The sequence below is a fragment of the Typopeltis vanoorti genome, chromosome 10, assembly GCF_054136105.1.
Source record: "Typopeltis vanoorti isolate ZY-2024b chromosome 10, IOZ_Tvanoo_1.0, whole genome shotgun sequence".
Classification (NCBI taxonomy): domain Eukaryota; kingdom Metazoa; phylum Arthropoda; class Arachnida; order Uropygi; family Thelyphonidae; genus Typopeltis; species Typopeltis vanoorti.
This window is the reverse complement of record NC_143558.1, coordinates 86948565-86966379: the sequence shown is the minus strand read 5'-3', so window position 1 is coordinate 86966379 and position 17815 is coordinate 86948565. Positions and strand designations below refer to the sequence as shown.

Below are 17815 nucleotides of genomic sequence, written 5' to 3'. Positions count from 1 at the left end.
TGCTACTGCATCTTAGAACCTCCCTTATGCAACAATTATTTTGCCCTCTTTCCACTCCCTTGAAACTCTATCAGAACTGAAACTTAAATTAAACAGACTAGTCAGAGACATTGCCAGTTTCTCTGCACAAACTTAAAAAACCCCAGCTGGTATCCCATCTAATTCCACAGCTGCATTTACATTGAGATTCTGCAATATCTCAAGAACCTCCAAATCATCTACCCCTGTTCCCACATTAGTATTACACAGGTTAAATTAGTAACCGCAATAGGATGATACGAGGGTGGTCTGAAAAGTTCTCAGCCTAACAATGAAAAAACAAATTTATAATTTCAAAATTATTTTTATTTTTCATCATAATCTCCCTTAAGACTAATACATTTATTCCAGCAATGCTCCAGTGCCATTATCCCATCTCTGTAGTGGTTCTCAGTAAGATCTGCAAAAATACACCTCTACAGCTACAATCACCTCTTGATTTGAAGAAACACTCTGACAAGCGAGGAAGAGTTTAGTTTTGGAAAGAGACAGAAGTCAGAGAGAGCAAAATCTAGGGAACAGGATGGATGTTCCAACAATTCATAGTACGGATCCCTTAATTTTCCCATTGCCAAAACACCTTTGCGGGCAAATGCATTGTCCTGATGAAAGATGATTTTATTTTTCTGCAAACCAGGTCTTTTCTCACGAATTTCTTTGTCCAGTCCTGGTTAAAAGATTGGAATAATATTCCCCAGTTACTGTTTTACCCTTTTCAAGATAATTAATAAACAAAATGCCTTTAGCATCCAAAAACACTGATGCCATGACCTTTCCTGCTGATGGAACAGACTTTGTCTTCTTTGGTGCTGAACAACAGGCTTCTGTCCACTGTTTTGACTGCTGTTTGGAATCTGATTCACCATTACATGGTGTGTAATGGTGAATCCAAGTCTCATCCATAGTAATAAATCAATGCACAAATCAGTTTTATTCTTAAACGTGTGGACAGACTTATGTGTTCGTCGAACATGTTGTTTATTATTTTAACGGTATAATAGAACACAGAAACTAAGTAAATAATTAATTTATTAACTTGATGCTGATATTTCGCTGGTATTATAACCAGCATCTTCAGAGCACAAAATACAATACGATAGAGCACAATAAAATACGATAGAGCACAATATACGATACGTCCGGAAATATCATTATGGGAAGTCGGGCCTAGCAGACCATGCTCTGGATACCCCTGCACACAGGATCAACTGGAAAAACACAAAATTACTACACAGAAACCCATATAAATCAGAGAGATTGTTCTTAGAGGCGACAGAAGCCCTAAAACACACTCCAAATCTCAACAAATATGGCTGTATTAACTTGCCGAAGATCTGGGAGACAGTCATATTAAGAAAAAACTAGCACTTTTCTAGGACTCTAGTAATATATGATAGCGTGTTTTTTTTTTTTTTTTTTTTTTTTTTTTTTTTTAGATAGAGGGCGCCAAAATCAGGACTCCAGTCTTTGCATTGCTGCTACAATTTTGTTTAAGTACACCATGTTGTTTTAGTCTCGCGTATTGTGACAAACAGTGTTTTTGTGCTCTGAAGATGCTGGTTATAATACCAGCGAAATATCAGCATCAAGTTAATAAATTAATTATTTACTTAGTTTCTGTGTTCTATTATACCGTTAAAATAATAAACAACAGTTTTATTCTTGTTAAAATGCTCCAAGCACTGCACTGTTCAGAGATTTAAATGAGAGTGCGTTTTTGATCTGCTGTGAGCAAGCACGGCACCCATCTTGCGCAAAGCTTTTCATTTGCAATTCTTCACGCAAAATATATCCTACATGTTATTTTGAAATGCCTATAGTCTCAGCAATTTCAAACTCTTTGACTTGCCAGTCATCCAATACCATATCATGCACTTGATCAATGATTTCTGGTGTTGTTACACTTCTCGACATGGATCATCTTCAAGGCTGGTATGGCCATGTTTAAACTCAGCAGCCCATTTCTTAATTGTCGAAAATGAAGAAGAGTGCCCATTAACTTTTATGAACTTCAAATGAATTTCTTTTGGCATTAAACCTCCTTTTTCAAGAAAGAATTTTATAACCGCACGATACTCAATCTTATCCATTTCAAGGGATAGAGACAACACTTTTGCTTCAGACAGCTGTATAAAACAAACTACTTGATAGAATGACTTGCAATTTCACATGGATGCTTATGACAGATGTATCAACTTGGGGAAAAAAAATTTTGCCAATAGTGTTCCAATCTATGGTTGAGGCCAAGAACTTTTCAGACCACCCTCGTATACCCTTGCAAAGTGGTCACTCAGTAACTCAACTATTTTATCTGCTTTTGTCTCCTTGTGATCCTCATCACTCATTAAGGTTAATCTTCCATAGTCATCTTCCTCTTGCTTGATACATAATGAAAGAATGCTTTGGAATTTCCTTTGGCCGGCCTGCTTGGCTAGTCACCCTTCTGGTCACCTTTCTTACCTGAGCACTGTACTGTTCATGAGTTTGCTAGTCAACTTTTTCTTTATATACCCTCCACAGCATTTTCTTCTTCTACAGCTCATGCTTAATGATATCACTCATTCATATTACTCCTACCTCATTAATCCTCCTTACCTTAGGTATACAAATTTAATATCACTTCCTCTAGATTATTGTTAACTATATCCCATGCAGTACTAACAATCCTTACCCTGCAGTATTTTATTCCATGGCAAAGATTTAAGCTTGCCATAATCACTTGTCTTGTAGTTCCACAAATACTCCAACTTGAAAGAATATTCCTCCTGTTTTACAATCTCCCAGGTCAAGACCGCATGGTAACTTTCACCAATCAGAGGTAATGTGGTCAGCTTGGTTATGGATAGCTCTTCTGATCCTGTGACCTGGTCCAACACTCTCCCACCCATAGTCCCCTCCATCACATGCTGCCTTAAGTAATTATGTCTTGGTAGGTGTATAAATTCTATTTCTTTCCTGCCATGTGATCTTTCTTCCTTCCAGTCTATATCTCCATATTTAAGTCCCCAAGAATAATCATTCCACCTCTACTCATTGTATTAATTTGGCGATGCATGTCTTCCAGACATCTGTGGAACTCTCTGGCCTATAGCAACACCAAACTGTATATTTTGTCTTATTGGACTTAATCTCACACTGGACTGCTTCAAATGAACAGCCACTCTCCCACCTATCATTTTTGGCTGCAATTCATCTGCTATCATCAGCAGTACCCCCCCCCATCCTATCTTCCCTGAAAATACTTCTCTTCACATTCAATCCCTGTAACTATATTATCTGCTGTTATCCAAGTCTCACTAATGCCTATAACTTTTGGCAAGGTTGCACTAACCAATGCCAAAAACTCCTCCCACTTGTTCCTGATACTTCTGCCATTAGTATATATAAACAGCAGCATCCCTTTAGGCCCCCACCCACCCACCCACCTTTACTTCCTGAAATGACTACCCTATTCAATATTTTTGCTTGAGAGACTAGATTCTGCATTTGGTCAATCTCTAACTTTTGATAATGCTCAGCTCAGGTCAAGACTAAATTTCTCTCTCTTCTCAGATTGACTCTTACTAAAAACCTTTCCTGGCATAATTACATCACTAGAAATTATGCCAGGAAAGCGATCATCAGCTTACAAAAAACTTGGCATCCTTTTCCAATCAAGACAATACTTCTCTACTGAACAGTTATTTACTCTGTATAAATTCCTCTCACGCTTGGGATGGTGCACCTAAAGTCTTCTCTAAAAATTCTTGATGTTCAAAAAATGGGCAAGACATTTTGAGATGAAAATTTTATCTTTGGCCACTGTTCTGCATAACTATAATATAAATTAGGATCAGAAATTTAGACCATAACTGTGTTCATACAATTCATTATGTTGCAATTATAATGTGCTATGCTATCATGCTGAGTGCCAAACTGCTAATGTGTTCATGTGATAGAAACGATTAAGGGAACTTACCTCAGCCTTTGTATCTTCTGAAATAAAAAACTCTCATAATTTCATAATTTCTGCTACTTTCATTTAAAAATTAAAATTAAATTACTTTTTATATTGTAAAATAAAACTTTATCACTGCTTCATATAAAATACTGAAACCAGTAATGGCAGCATACAATGGCAATAGACTGGAGTAGAAGCCACTTTACTCTATTTCTGAATATGAAACTAAATCCTAAATGAAGAGAATATTAAGAAAAGAAAGAACAACAGAACATAGAGGAGAACGGTGGTGGTTTCAACGTCTTCAATCTCTGAAAATAGATGTAATCATTATCCCATTCAGGATTCAATCAGCTGAAAGAAACTATTACTTTTCAGTTCATACAGAACTGGACCCCGTAAAGTTTATGAACTAGTTTGTTTTATTTAAATTCTCAGTCTGAAGGGCAATTTGAACCATTGATATGATTTTATTAATTTATTTAATAAAATTTACTGTGACTTTAATACAGAAAGTGAATTAAGTCAGTGAAGTATTTTGGATAAAAGCAAGATTTGCTGTGTTCAGTATTCTATGATTTAGAATGCTGGAAGAATTTAATGACTGATGCTGCCATTACACAAGTAGGAGAATTTTCTGTATTAATCTACCATCTGTATGGATCTAAAAGAATTAATTACTGCTGGAAGCAAGTCACCAAATTTAACAACAGTTCATCCATAAAGGATAAAAGCTGTTAGATTATAAATAGAAAGGAGGGAGTGTAGAGATTTGTATTTCTCACACAATTTCATATTGTGATCTAAAGTATCCATTGGTACTTGCATAGTTAAGTTTATATTGATTTTAGGTATGTTATCATTATTTGACACTTCCGGGGAGTCCAAGACTCATCAAGGGAGGATACCTACTCTACAACTCTCTCTGTCTCCACCACTCAACCTCATCCACCAATCGCATCATCTAAGCCAATGCCATCTACTCTCCACTACCACCACTAGTATTTTCACAGATAATCACAAGCACCCATGTCCATGGCAGGATTCAAACCAGCAGCCTTTTTGGCTGGAGAGCGGATATGCTAACCATTCAGCCAACCAGGCCAGCTATATATATTTGTGCTTTTTTTTTTGTAAATTAAAGATTTTTTTTACGTTTGATTATGAAGGTGTCTGAACACTCAATTGCTTAATGAGTTAAAGGGTTACTAGGTTAATTAGAAGATACATTGCATATGTGATATTCTGGTAAACAAATCTCTGTGCAAGTGGATTTGTTTAGTTTCAGGTATGCACACACATGAGGGTGGTCTGAAAGGTTCTCAGCCTAACAATGAAAAAACGAATTTAAAATTTCAAAATTATTTTTTTATATTTCAACATAATCTCCCTTAAGACTAATACATTTATTCCAGCGATGCTCCAGTGCCATTATCCTGACCCTGTACTGGTTCTCAGTAAGATCTGCAAAATACCCCTCTATAGCTGCAATCACTGATTCGAAGAAAAACGCTAACCAGCAAGGAAGAGTTTTATCCCTTAATTTTCCCATTGCCAAAACACCTTTGTGGGCAGGTGCATTGTCCTGATGAAAGATGATTTTTTTCTTCTGCAAACCGGGTCTTTTCTCACAAATTTTTTTTTATCTAGTCTGGTTAAAAGATCAGAATAATATTCACTGGTTATTGTTTTACCTTTTTCAAAATAATTAATAAACAAAATGCCTTTAGCATCCCAAAACATGATGCCATGACCTTTCCTGCTGATGGAATCGATTTTGTCTTCTTTGGCACTGAACACCGGCTTCTGTCCTCTGTTTTGACTGATGTTTGGATTCTGGTGTGTAATGGTGAATCCAAGTCTCATTCATAGTAATAAATCAACACACAATATCAATTTTATTCTTGTTAAAATGCTCCAAGCACCATTCAGAGATTTACATGCGAGTGTTTTTGATCTGCTGTGAGCAAGTGTGCTGCCCATCTTGCACAAAGCTTTTTCATATGCAATGTTCATGCAAAATATATCCTACATGTTCTTTTGAAATGCTTATCATCATCATGAAGTCTTTCCATGCCTACTGGCACATAAGGCTGCAATGCTGGTTTTCCATCTGCCCCTGTCCATCGCAGCTGCTTTTGCTTCTGCCCAACTTGCTCATCTTGCCTCCTTCATTTTGGATTCCATCATTCTTCTCCAAGTTAATTTTGGACAACCTCTAGAGTGTCTTCCTTCTGGAGCCCAACTCAGTGCTACTTCGGGAATTCTGTTTATCCCCATGTGAAGAACATGTCCAGTCCATTTCCATCTTCTTAAGCGAATCTCTTCATCTATTGACTTGGAGAAGGTTTTCTTTAAAAGTTCCTTGTTAGTAACTGCATTTGGCCAGAGGATTTTTGAAATTCTTCTTAAACACTTGTTTTGGAAAATGTCCAATTTATTACTTTGTGCCTTAGTAAGTTTCAGAGCCATATAGCAGTACTGCTCACACAATAGATTTATAGACATTAATTTTCACTTTAAATGAAATATTTGGTGCTTTCCATAATTTTTTCATAATTTGTTTAATGACCTGAAACAATTTTGTGCTTTAGCAATTCTTTGTAAAACATCTTCGTCAGTGCCGCCTTGTTTATTTATTACTGATCCAAGGTATGTAAAAGTATCAATATCTTCAATTGTTTCATTTTTTAACTTAATTTCTTTATTTGATTTTTCATTTATTCGCATGACCTTGGTTTTCTTCTTGTTTATATGTAGACCCACAGTTTCTGCACAGTGAGCAAAGTCATTAGTTTTTAGCTGAGTCATTTAACTTGGATCACTATGTCATCAGCAAAATCAAGGTCTTCAGGCGTGTAAAGTCCCAACGTATAACTCTCTCTTTTGATGATTAATCGAGTTTTTCATAATCCAATCAATTAAAATTATAAATAATAGACCAGATAGCACACAAAACCCTGCCTAACTCCAGTTTCACTGATAAAGAAGTCTGAAAGTTTTCCATCTACTTCCACGCAAGACTTGCTACCATCATACATATTCTTAATAATGTTGAGAAATTTATAAACGTATTCTGTATTCTTCTAATATTTTCCAGTTTTAAGTTTCTCTCTATTTACTGAGTCGAATGGTTTACTGAAATCGATGAAGTTTAGGTAAAGTGGGACTTGAAATTCATACATTGTTCGATTATATTTCTAAGAGTGAATATTTGTTGGATGGTTCCACAAGCAGTTTGAAAACCTGCCTGTTCTTCTCTTAGTAAATTTTTGATTTCCTTTTTTAATCTATTAATTAAAATTTTGGTAAAAACTTTTGCAGAAATTGAAAGCAAACATATTCCTCTCCAATTTTCACACTTGGTCAAATCTCCTTTTTTGGGAATTTTTATAATTACTACTTCTTTTAATAAATAAATGTTCAGAAATTTTTTCTGTCTTCCATATTTTATTGTATAAACCTTTGTAATTTGGCAGTAGTTGTATTAAGATCAACTTTTAACATTTTGGCATTGATATTATCATTTCTGTATGCTTTGTTAGATTTTAATGCCTTCAAGGCATCTTTGACTTCGCTCAACGAAATCTTGTCCTCAGAAATGTTCAAAGTGGGTATTACACTAGTTGTAATATTTTGCACCTGTTTGAGATCCTATATCTACCTTTACATTCAAAGTTTCTTCAAAATAGTCTCTCCATCTTGCTTCGATTTGGAGTTCAATCGTCAATAACTTTCTTTGTTTGTCTCTAATGGAGGAAGGGATTGTTTTTTTTTAACCATTGATTTGTTTTATAATCTGATAAAGTTGTCTAATTTGTCCATTTTCTGCAGCATGTGGCGCTTCTTTGGTAAGTCATCAATATATTTTCTCTTGTCGGCTCTTGCAGCCCTCATTACGCTTTTATTTAGTTCATTACAGCGATTGCTATGTACCTTATATAATCATTCTGAATTTGTATTGTTCATTAATGATTTAATCTTTTTTCTCTCTTCAATGATCTTCCATGTTTCTGCAGTTAACTGTTCTTTATTTTTCTTTTTTCTTTGTTTACCAATTACATCTGCAGCAACTTCATTATGTATTTCTGAAGTTTTTCTAATATTCTTCTACTTTGTTTTCTACTATTACATCTTGATTTTCCTTCATTTCTAATATATTGAATCTGTTCTTTGTTAAATAGCTATTTAACAATAATTGGTTTATGTGCCCCAGAAGAAGGAAGAGAACAAGATAATACTGATTTTTATAATCAGCTACAAAACATATATAATAAAATAAATAAAAATGATTACAGAATTTTAGCAGGAGACTTAAATGCAAGAATTGGAAACACGAAAATTAATAATAATATAGGAATACATGGAGAACACATTCTAAACAGAAATGGTAAAAAATTGATTGACTTTGTAGTTTATAATAACCTAAAAATAATGAATTCCTTCTATAAAAGACAAAGACATACATAAATATACTTGGGCAGCAAGAGGATGGAAATCAATATTAGATTACTTCATATTAAATGAAAAGATATCAAAATTTTCACTAGATGTTAGAGTTCACAGAGGATATGAAATAAGCAGTGACCACTTCCTTGTTAAAATAAAATTAAGATTATCACCTAAATGGCTACAAGTAACAAGAACAGAAAGGAAAATTGAAACATTTGTTTATAAAACTAGACTATTGAATGACACAAATGTACAATGGCTATATGAACAAAGAATTAACCAATATCTAGATAAAATAAAACAAAATGAAGAAATAGAATGGCTTAATATAAAAACGATACTAAATGCAGCAGCAAATGAAAGCTTAGGAAAGACCAAAAAATTCAATAAAAGAAAAAAACTGAAGATCTAGGATGATACGATCAAAGAAATAATCAAAAAGAAAAAAACTGAAGATCTAGGATGATACGATCAAAGAAATAATCAAAAAGAAAAAAGAAGCCTATCACAAATGGTTAAGCAGTAAAAGATTAGAAGATGAAATAAATATAAAAGAATAAGAGCCATAGCTAAAAGAGAAGTCAGAAAAAGACAGAGAATCATGGAATAAATTTGTTTCTAATTTAGAACATGATTTATATAAAATAAGACCCAATGTATATAAGATTTTGAAACACTTAAATGCAGATACCAAAGAAAACATAAAATTAAACACTGAATTGAAATTAGAAGAATTTCTAAATTACTACACAGAACTGTGGACAGACAAATATTTTAAAAAAGACAACTGGCAAACAATTAACAAAAATGAAAAGGAAATAACTGAAGAAGAATTAGAAATCAGCCTGAAAGAAACAAGAAATGGAAAATCACCATTTCATTATCCATTTCAAGAGATACAGACAACACTTTTGTTTCAGACAGTTGTATAAAACAAATTACTTGATAGAATGACTTGCAGCTTCACATGGAGGCTTATGACAGATGTACCAACTTAGAAAAAAAAATCTTGCTGATAGTGTAGCCATCTATGGTCGAGGATTCGCCAATAGAAACCAAATATATATAATTGGTAGCATAGCCAAGTGAAAAAACTTCCATACAACATACAGTATTTTTAACTGATGATACAGTAAGTTAATATGCAAAAATATTTACAAGACCAAATTAACTAGGTGAAAAAAAAAAAAAAAAAAAAAAAGATATTTAAAAAACAGTACTTTACCTTCTTCATGGTCAACAGGTTCTTGTAATTGGACTGATACATGATCTGATAAATGTAATTCTTTCTGTAATTGAACTTCATTGATTAATTCACAACTTGAATCTTTGTCTTCATTCAGATTACTGAGACACTGAGAAACTTTCTCTCTGACATCAATACTTTCCACTTTATTAAAACCAAATGATATTTCTGAAGAGTCATCCGACAATGAATCATAATGACTTTTTTTTGATTTCTTAACATCCTTATTTCTTTCTACAATTTCAGATTTATTACTACCTATAAGATAATAAATCTAGTAACTGGTATCAAATAAGTATATTCCAATCAAAAAAAAAATATATATATATATGAACCTCTACAATATAAAAATTAATTTTTACAATTATAATTTTATACAAGAAATATAAAACTGATTTTAATTATTATGAATTTTATTATCAACTTTGGAGTAAATCTTGCCTGGGTTAGTCATGACTGAGCATGGTGTGTTAGTATCTTGAAATACTTTTACAATAAATTGCTTTGTGTGTTGTACCATTTCCTTCTTTGATTTAAATATGTGGCACTGGGGAATGCATTTGCATGAAAGGTAGATAGCAGGAAGAGCTGGGTGATTTCAAATTGCCACCACTGAAACCAAAGATATCATCAGTATCTCTGGTTTCAGTGACAGCGATAGGGGTGCAACCTGAAATGAATGTATGATGGCAGTACACGTGTGCATTACACACTGGTCAAAAGGGGGTGTTGTACCATTTCCTTCTTTCATTTAAATATGTGGCACTGGGGAATGTATTTGCATGAAAGGTAGATAGCAGGAAGAGCTGGGTGATTTCAAATTGCCACCACTGAAACCAAAGATATCATCAGTATCTCTGGTTTCAGTGACAGCGATAGGGGTGCAACCTGAAATGAATGTATGATGGCAGTGCACGTGTGCATTACACACTGGTCAAAAGGGGAGTGCATCTAGTAATTACATGTACAAAATTTTTGCTTTCAGAATTCCTAATTTACAGTCAATAATTTTTGAACATACTATAAAAACAAATTATATGATAAATTATACTTGTCATTTATTTTATTTAGTAATTTCTCCAATGTCTTCAGTTCAGTATCACTCTTAACCCATTCCAACTTAATATAATCTAATTAGTTACTTTTATAGCCTGCACCTTGTGGGAGAACTTACACTGACATCAGCAAGTTGCAGGGGCATATTTGTGTCTCCCATCTAGACAGTACAGTCACGTGAATTCATACACATGGTGATGGATTTTGCAATGGTGATTGAGTTTGGTGTGTTAGTATTTTGAAATTTGAGTTTCAAGGACTTTTAAAATATACTGCTTGTGTGTTATACCATTTGTTTCTATGTATTATGGTATATGGTGTATTAGAATATCTTCTGTCTATCAGTACAGATGCAAATAGTGATGATGGATTTCTGTAGTATGCAGATTTAGGAGAATTTAATGTTCACAATTAAATTCTAATTTAGGCATAGAATTTTGTATTCTAGAAACTGACAATTTGTTTATAAATTCCATGTATATGTAGTATTTAAATAGCTGAAGGAAAAAGCATTTAGGGTACTCTTATAGAAATATTAAGCATTCAATATACAAGATCTTTTAACAAAGATGTTGTCACCAATTTTAGGCATATCAAATTAGAGTTTGTGGCTTGTGACTTTTGCTACTGTGAGCACAGGCTACTGCACACATTGAGAGTGAGATCAGAAACTTGTGCACAAAATGTTTTTCTTACACACGTTGGCTGGCAAAAATGAGATAAAACATTAGTTATGAGTAGCATGATCAAGGAGGAGGAAGGCATGCATAACATGAAGATAAGCTAGATGTTAGGCAGTATGACTGGAAATATGGAAAACCTGAAGGAAGGTGTAGAATATGTCAGTGAATCTTCAGTGAGGATATGATACTTAGAGATACAGATGCTGAGTGAGGAAGTGGAAAGTATGAAAAATGAGTTAATACATGTGAAGAGAAAAATTAGAAAACTTGAAAGGTTGACTGATGTTAGATGAACAAGAAGAGTAAAAGAATGTTATTGTAATGAGAGAGGAGAGAAAATGAGAGAAAGTTGAGAAAATACAGAAGGAATAGAGAGAGAGGGGAAGACAGATGAGTGAAAGACCAAAGGGGGGGGGAGACAGATAAGTGAAAGAACAAAGAGAGAGTATCAGAGGGAGGGGAGAGATGCAGGTGAGCAAGGATGCATCTGCATTCAAACATGGAAGGGCATAGACATCTGGAGATATTGTTCTCTGGGCAAGTGAGCAAATGGTAACAGAGGTGGCTTCTTGGTTGGAGAATGTATTGTATACTACAGAGTCAAATGAAGACTGGAAGGAATAAAAATAGGTATAGAAATGCTGACAATGTCTATTTATAGAAATGCCAGAAGTATCAGGAATAAAGAAATGAATTGGTGGCACTGACAGCCTCAACCTATCGAAAGATTATGGGAATCACTGAACATGGTTGAAAGAAGATGATGTCCTGATGGAATGGAAGTAGAAGGGATATATAGCATGTTATTTAGGCAGGATAGGAAGAGTAAATGGGATTGTGGAGTGTTACTTTTGATAAGTGATGAGTTGTATTCTCTCAGAATAGAGAATTTTGGAAGGAAACGGCACTAATGATAACTCTGCCTGCAATATTTGAAGGTGGATTGAGTAGCTCATCAATGCTGTTGTAGTCCAAAGCCCAGATAATATAGGAGGATGGTTAGGCTAACAACCCATTCCATAAAAAAAATTTTGTTGAGAAGGCTAAACAATACAAAACCAGACTGACTCTACGGAAACGACATATGCAAAGGAAAAGGTTAACGAGAAATATTATGAAATTTGGAACATGGAATGTCAGGACATTATTACAGACAGGTAAAATGTCGCAGAAGAATTATTGAAATACAGCCTTATAGGAAATAGGATGGAAGGGACAGGGAATAATTAATAAAAAAGATAAGTTATACTTTAGTGGTCCTGTAAAACAAGGAGAACATGGAGCTGGTTTTATTATAACAAAAAAGATCTACAAATCAATATTAGAATTTACACCAATAAATGAGAGATAGGTAAAATATTATATGTAAAATACTTATTAAAGGTAAATTTCATAACATTACATTTATAAATATTTATGCTCCAAATTGAGAATGCTGATGAAAATGTTATCAAGTAATTTTATAATGATTTACAAAAAGCATGTGAAGGCATACCAAAAAATGATGCTATGGATTGTATTAAGAAATTTTAATGCTGAATTAGAAAAGGAAGATATATATCAAGAGGTGTTTGGAAGATATAGTCTACATCAGGGGTCGCCAAACTTCTTTGACTGTCGACCCCTTCAAGAGTTTCTTGACCTTTTATCGATCCTCCTCTATTTTACTATTACATAATTATAATAGGACAAGCAAAAAAGACACTTATGTGAGTTTTTAGATTGTTTATTTTATAGTTACAGTATTTATTGTATGTATAATATAGTATATTATATTGGCTTAACTTCAAAGGGATTCCTTATATATATGAAAATAAGACTTTTATTAACTTAGTATACAATTTACTAATGTTGTCAATGTGAAGGGTGTGCTTCGTGACTCTTGACAAGATTAGCAATGCTAGGTTCAAAATTATTAAGTTTCAGCCTTAAATCACCACGGAATTCTATATCTAGCTTATTTCTTTGTTTTGTTAAAAATGGAATTAACATGGCTGAAACCAGCTTTAACCATGTACAAGCTTGGAAATGCAAGCAAAAAGGGAGTGCCACTTCAGAAAGTTTTGGATATTTTTCTACAACATTTATATTCGTTCAAAAGTAACTTAAAGTCCTATTTTTAAAACGCGTCTTATCTTCAAGATCAACTGACAATTCAATAAGTTCATCTTGTAAGTTACATTCGAAATTTTCAATATCTGCAGAAAATGGCATGATAACCCAATCTGGAATGTGCATGTTTTCAGAATCTGCAAAGCGCAATTTAAAATCATCGCTCAAATTTTGAAGATGTTTTGTGTATATTTCTAAGTCTTCACCTTTTACTTCCAATTGCTGTAGATTCGAAAAGTACTGAAAATCTTTTAGTAACAATGATGATTTAAATAAGGCTAATTTAGCTTGGAAGCCTAAAACAATCGTCTGAGCTTGAAAAATCGTGACTTTGTAGATGGGGCTGTAAATCATTAAATTTTGAAAATAAGTCCGCCAAGTAGAAAATATGATTCTTATTTCTCTTCAGTTCATCACTCAAAAACGAATTAACATCTGTAAGAAACTCTGGGGTTGAGTCGAACAACTCAACAAATCTTTGTAGATTTGCACCTCTAGACAACCATCTTACTTCAGTATGCAAGAGTAATTGGTTTGTTACTTCATAATTTTTTTCACAAAGTTTGGCAAACAATTCGCATTTTAAGAGGATGAGCTCCAATTTGATTAATAGATTTAATATCCACTCTTAGAGTATCATGCAGTTTGTCACTGAGAGTTTTTGCCACCAAATGGTTTCGGTGCAACACACAGTGAACAGCAAGTACACTTTTAACTTTTTCTTTCAGAAAGGCAGCGAAACCTCGATAACGGCCCACCATTGTAGGTGTGCCATCTGTGGCTACTGCTGTTATATTAGTAAATGGAATATCATACTTATTTAAATATTCCTCCAATCGCTGAAATATTGTCAACCCGTTCCATCACTTTCAAGATATTGTGCAAATAAAAATTCGTCAATAATTTGATGTTTGGTTTTACTATAATATCTTACATAAGCTATAAGAATAGAAGAACTATAGAATGTAGATTCATTAAGTTGGATGGAGAACTTGCTATTTTTGAGTTCTGACACTATAGTTTTTTTCTACATCTTCAGCCATTTCACCAATACGTCTTTTCACGGTATTCACACTCAATGGTAAGCATTTCAAAACAGGGCCAGAATCTTTTTTCATTATGGTTTCAATTACTTCTTTGATTGCAGATATAACAATGTCCTCTGCAATTGTATACATTTTCCTTTTTTTGCTATATTAAAAGAAATATTGTAGGAGGCTGTTAATACTTGTTTATTGTCAGCTTCAGTAGGTGCTTTCATAAATGATTTTATAGTTGGTCGATGTGTGTATTTCTCTTTCAATTCTTTAAAAAAAAGGTCAAGATCTATCTTTATCTTTCTTATCACGATGGAGTCTTTGAAGATGATCTTTCATTTTTGCTGGTTTTATTGCATCGTAACTAAAAGTTTTTTCACAAAGAAGACAAGACACGTGGGCCTCGTTTCATTTCTTAATGAAGCAATAAACCCAAATTTCAAATATTCTAACGTATATTCTCTGCTTTTCTTTTTAGAATCTGGAGCTGCCATTGTGGTTACTGGGGTTGTAACAAAATAATTAAAATTGAAGTCAGTAAACAAAAGTAATAAGTCTAAATAATATACCTACTCATGTATTTCCATAGGATGTACAAAACTACCAGTCCTGCTCAACTCTTCAACATAGAAAAGTTTAGTTCGTGAATGAATAAGGATTGAATTATAAACATGTATGTTGATGAATTTTAGAACATTAATGCTCACTTGTATGTCGACGTGCAAAAATGAACCTGGGATCGAATAAGTGTAAGTATAAGTAAATAAGCAACCGTGCACATGTTGCAATCTCGCTCCCGCCATGCCAGCCGAGTGGGAACCACCAACTTCCGTTTATTGGTAAATACGTCATTTTGACCTACTTGATTGGCCTCCATAACTATTTTCATGACCTTGCTCCATCTTACAGGTCCTATTCATAAATTGATGTCACTGTTCCCACGATTCACTCTTAATTGCGTTGTCATTCAGGATGGAGATAATCCAAGTTAACCGAATTAAATATTACCCATACAATGATGTCTTATATTTTTCTATCGACCCTCAATCGACCCTTGAGCCCGAATCGACACCTAACAATATTATATCGACGCCTGGGGGTCGATATTGACCGCTTTGACGACCACTGGTCTACATAAAGAAACTAGTGAGAATGGTAAGAGAGTTGCTCAGTTTGCAACAATTAATAAATTAAGAGTAATGAGCACAAATTTTCCACATAAAAAGATACATTTAGTTAAATGAATTATTTCAGCTACTAATGATTGTAATCAGACAGATCATGTTTTGATTTCTAAAAGATGGGCAACACAATCATTGATGTAAGAGCATTTAGAAGTGCAAACTGCGACTCTGACCAAATGTTGATTGGTGCAAAACCGAGACAAAGAATATCAGTAATAAATAAAGCAAAAGGAATTGAGAAATGGAATATTGAAGATGCACAAAGAAAGAGACTATTAAATTATACAAAGAAAAAATAGAAGAAGAAAACAATTTGAGAATCAAAATAATATGGAAGATAATTAAAAAAAAATAATTATAAATGCAGCAGAATACCTGTTGGATTTCTGCTTGGGACATAGATTGGTTATTACTAACACAATGTTCCAACATAAAAATGTGCGCAAATTCACATGGAGAGAAGAGGCAAGGAATAAGAAAAGTCTCATTGACAAAGTTATTGTTGATAGTGATATTTTCTTCATGGTGCAGGTCACCAGAGTGTACAGAGGATTTTCAATTGGAAGTGATCACCATTTAGTCTTGAGCAGGATAAAATTGAATTTCATATTGAAAAGAAGAAAATGTAAGAAAGTTTTAAAGCGAATAAAAGTTGAGCAGCTCTCAGATGTGAACTGTAGACTAAAATACACAAACATGATTGAAGAAAAAATGAAAGAGTTTGAGAACAGCAACCAAACCTTGGAGATTCAGTGGCAAGCCCTGAAGAAAATCACTGATTGACTCAGCCAGAAAGGCATGTGGTGAGGTTGTCTGTAAATATAGAAAAATCAGAACTCCATTGTGGACACAGGAAGTTAAAGACGTAGTGAAAGAAAAGAAGAAAGCATATCAAAAGTTCATGGCAAATAAGTCAGCTTGTGCTCTTAGAGAATAGTTTAGCTTTCTTACAAATGTAAGAAAGCTAAACACTGTGTAAAATTAGCTAAGAAAAAGTCATGGGAGGACTTTGGTAAGAACATAGAAAATAAATATCAAGAAGGTGGCAAGATATTCTGTTTAAGTTGAAGAAGCTCAGAAATGGAGGAAAGAGTGCTGTATTCATGTCACCTTTATTAGAAATAATAAAGGTGACATGAATACAGGAGAAAAAATATCCTTGAAGAATGGAGTAATTACTTCAAAAAATTGCTAAATGAAACAAGCAGTGATGACAACACAGTGGTAAAAAATACTGACCTGGCATGCAGTGAGAATACATATCCATACTTGAAGTAGAAAAAGCCATCAAAAGACTGAAATGTGGAAAGGCAGCAGGAGTAGATGATATTCGACCAGAAACACTCAAGTGGAGGTATAAAAGTCTCACAGTGACTGCACTGCATAGTTCAGAAGGCCTGGACAAAGGGATGAATTCCAGATGACTGGAGTAGGGCTCTCATAATACCCATATATAAAAAGGGAAATAAAACTGAATGTGAGAATTACAGAGGTATATCTATACTGAGTGTTCCTGGTAAGATAAATGCAAGTATACTTGAGAAACGGTTGAGAAGGATTGTGGAAGGGTAGTTTGGTGAAGAACAAGCTGGATTCAGACCAAATAGAGGCTGTCAGGATCAGATTTTCACTTTACAACAGATAGTTGAGAAATCATGGGAATATAACAAATATGTGTATTTAAGTTTTGTAGATCTGGAAAAGGCATATAACAAGGTGCCAAGAGAGAAGCTATTTGCTACAGTTATATGGTGTCAATGGGGCATTATATCAAGCAGCACTTAGTCATTATTTGAGTTGTAAGTCAGTAGTTATAATTGAAGGAAGTACGGGAAGGTGGTTTAATGTTAAATCTGGTGTCAGATAAGGATGCACCTTATCCTCTCTGTTATTCATTATCTATATGGATCACATTATGAAGGAAAGTGGTATTAAACCTAATATCAAAATTGGAGATATTAATCTCAGCTCTTTGCTTTATGTGGATGTTATACTTTTAAATAAATGTGCTACAAGTTTGTAGCAGTGAATAACAGTTATTCACTGACTAAAGTGAATAACTGTTA

General features: G+C 33.9%; 1 protein-coding gene across 2 annotated transcripts in view; it reads right to left on the bottom strand.

Annotated features, from left to right (window-relative positions):
* Positions 1 to 17815, bottom strand: part of LOC150102568 (golgin subfamily A member 5-like) — a 358953-nt gene that overhangs the window by 306922 nt on the left and 34216 nt on the right. For both annotated transcript variants that reach the window (XM_090399729.1, XM_090399728.1), the window contains exon 3: positions 9657 to 9935. In XM_090399729.1, coding sequence (XP_090255855.1) covers positions 9657 to 9935 — 279 coding nt within the window. The remainder of the gene's footprint in view (positions 1 to 9656; positions 9936 to 17815) is intronic.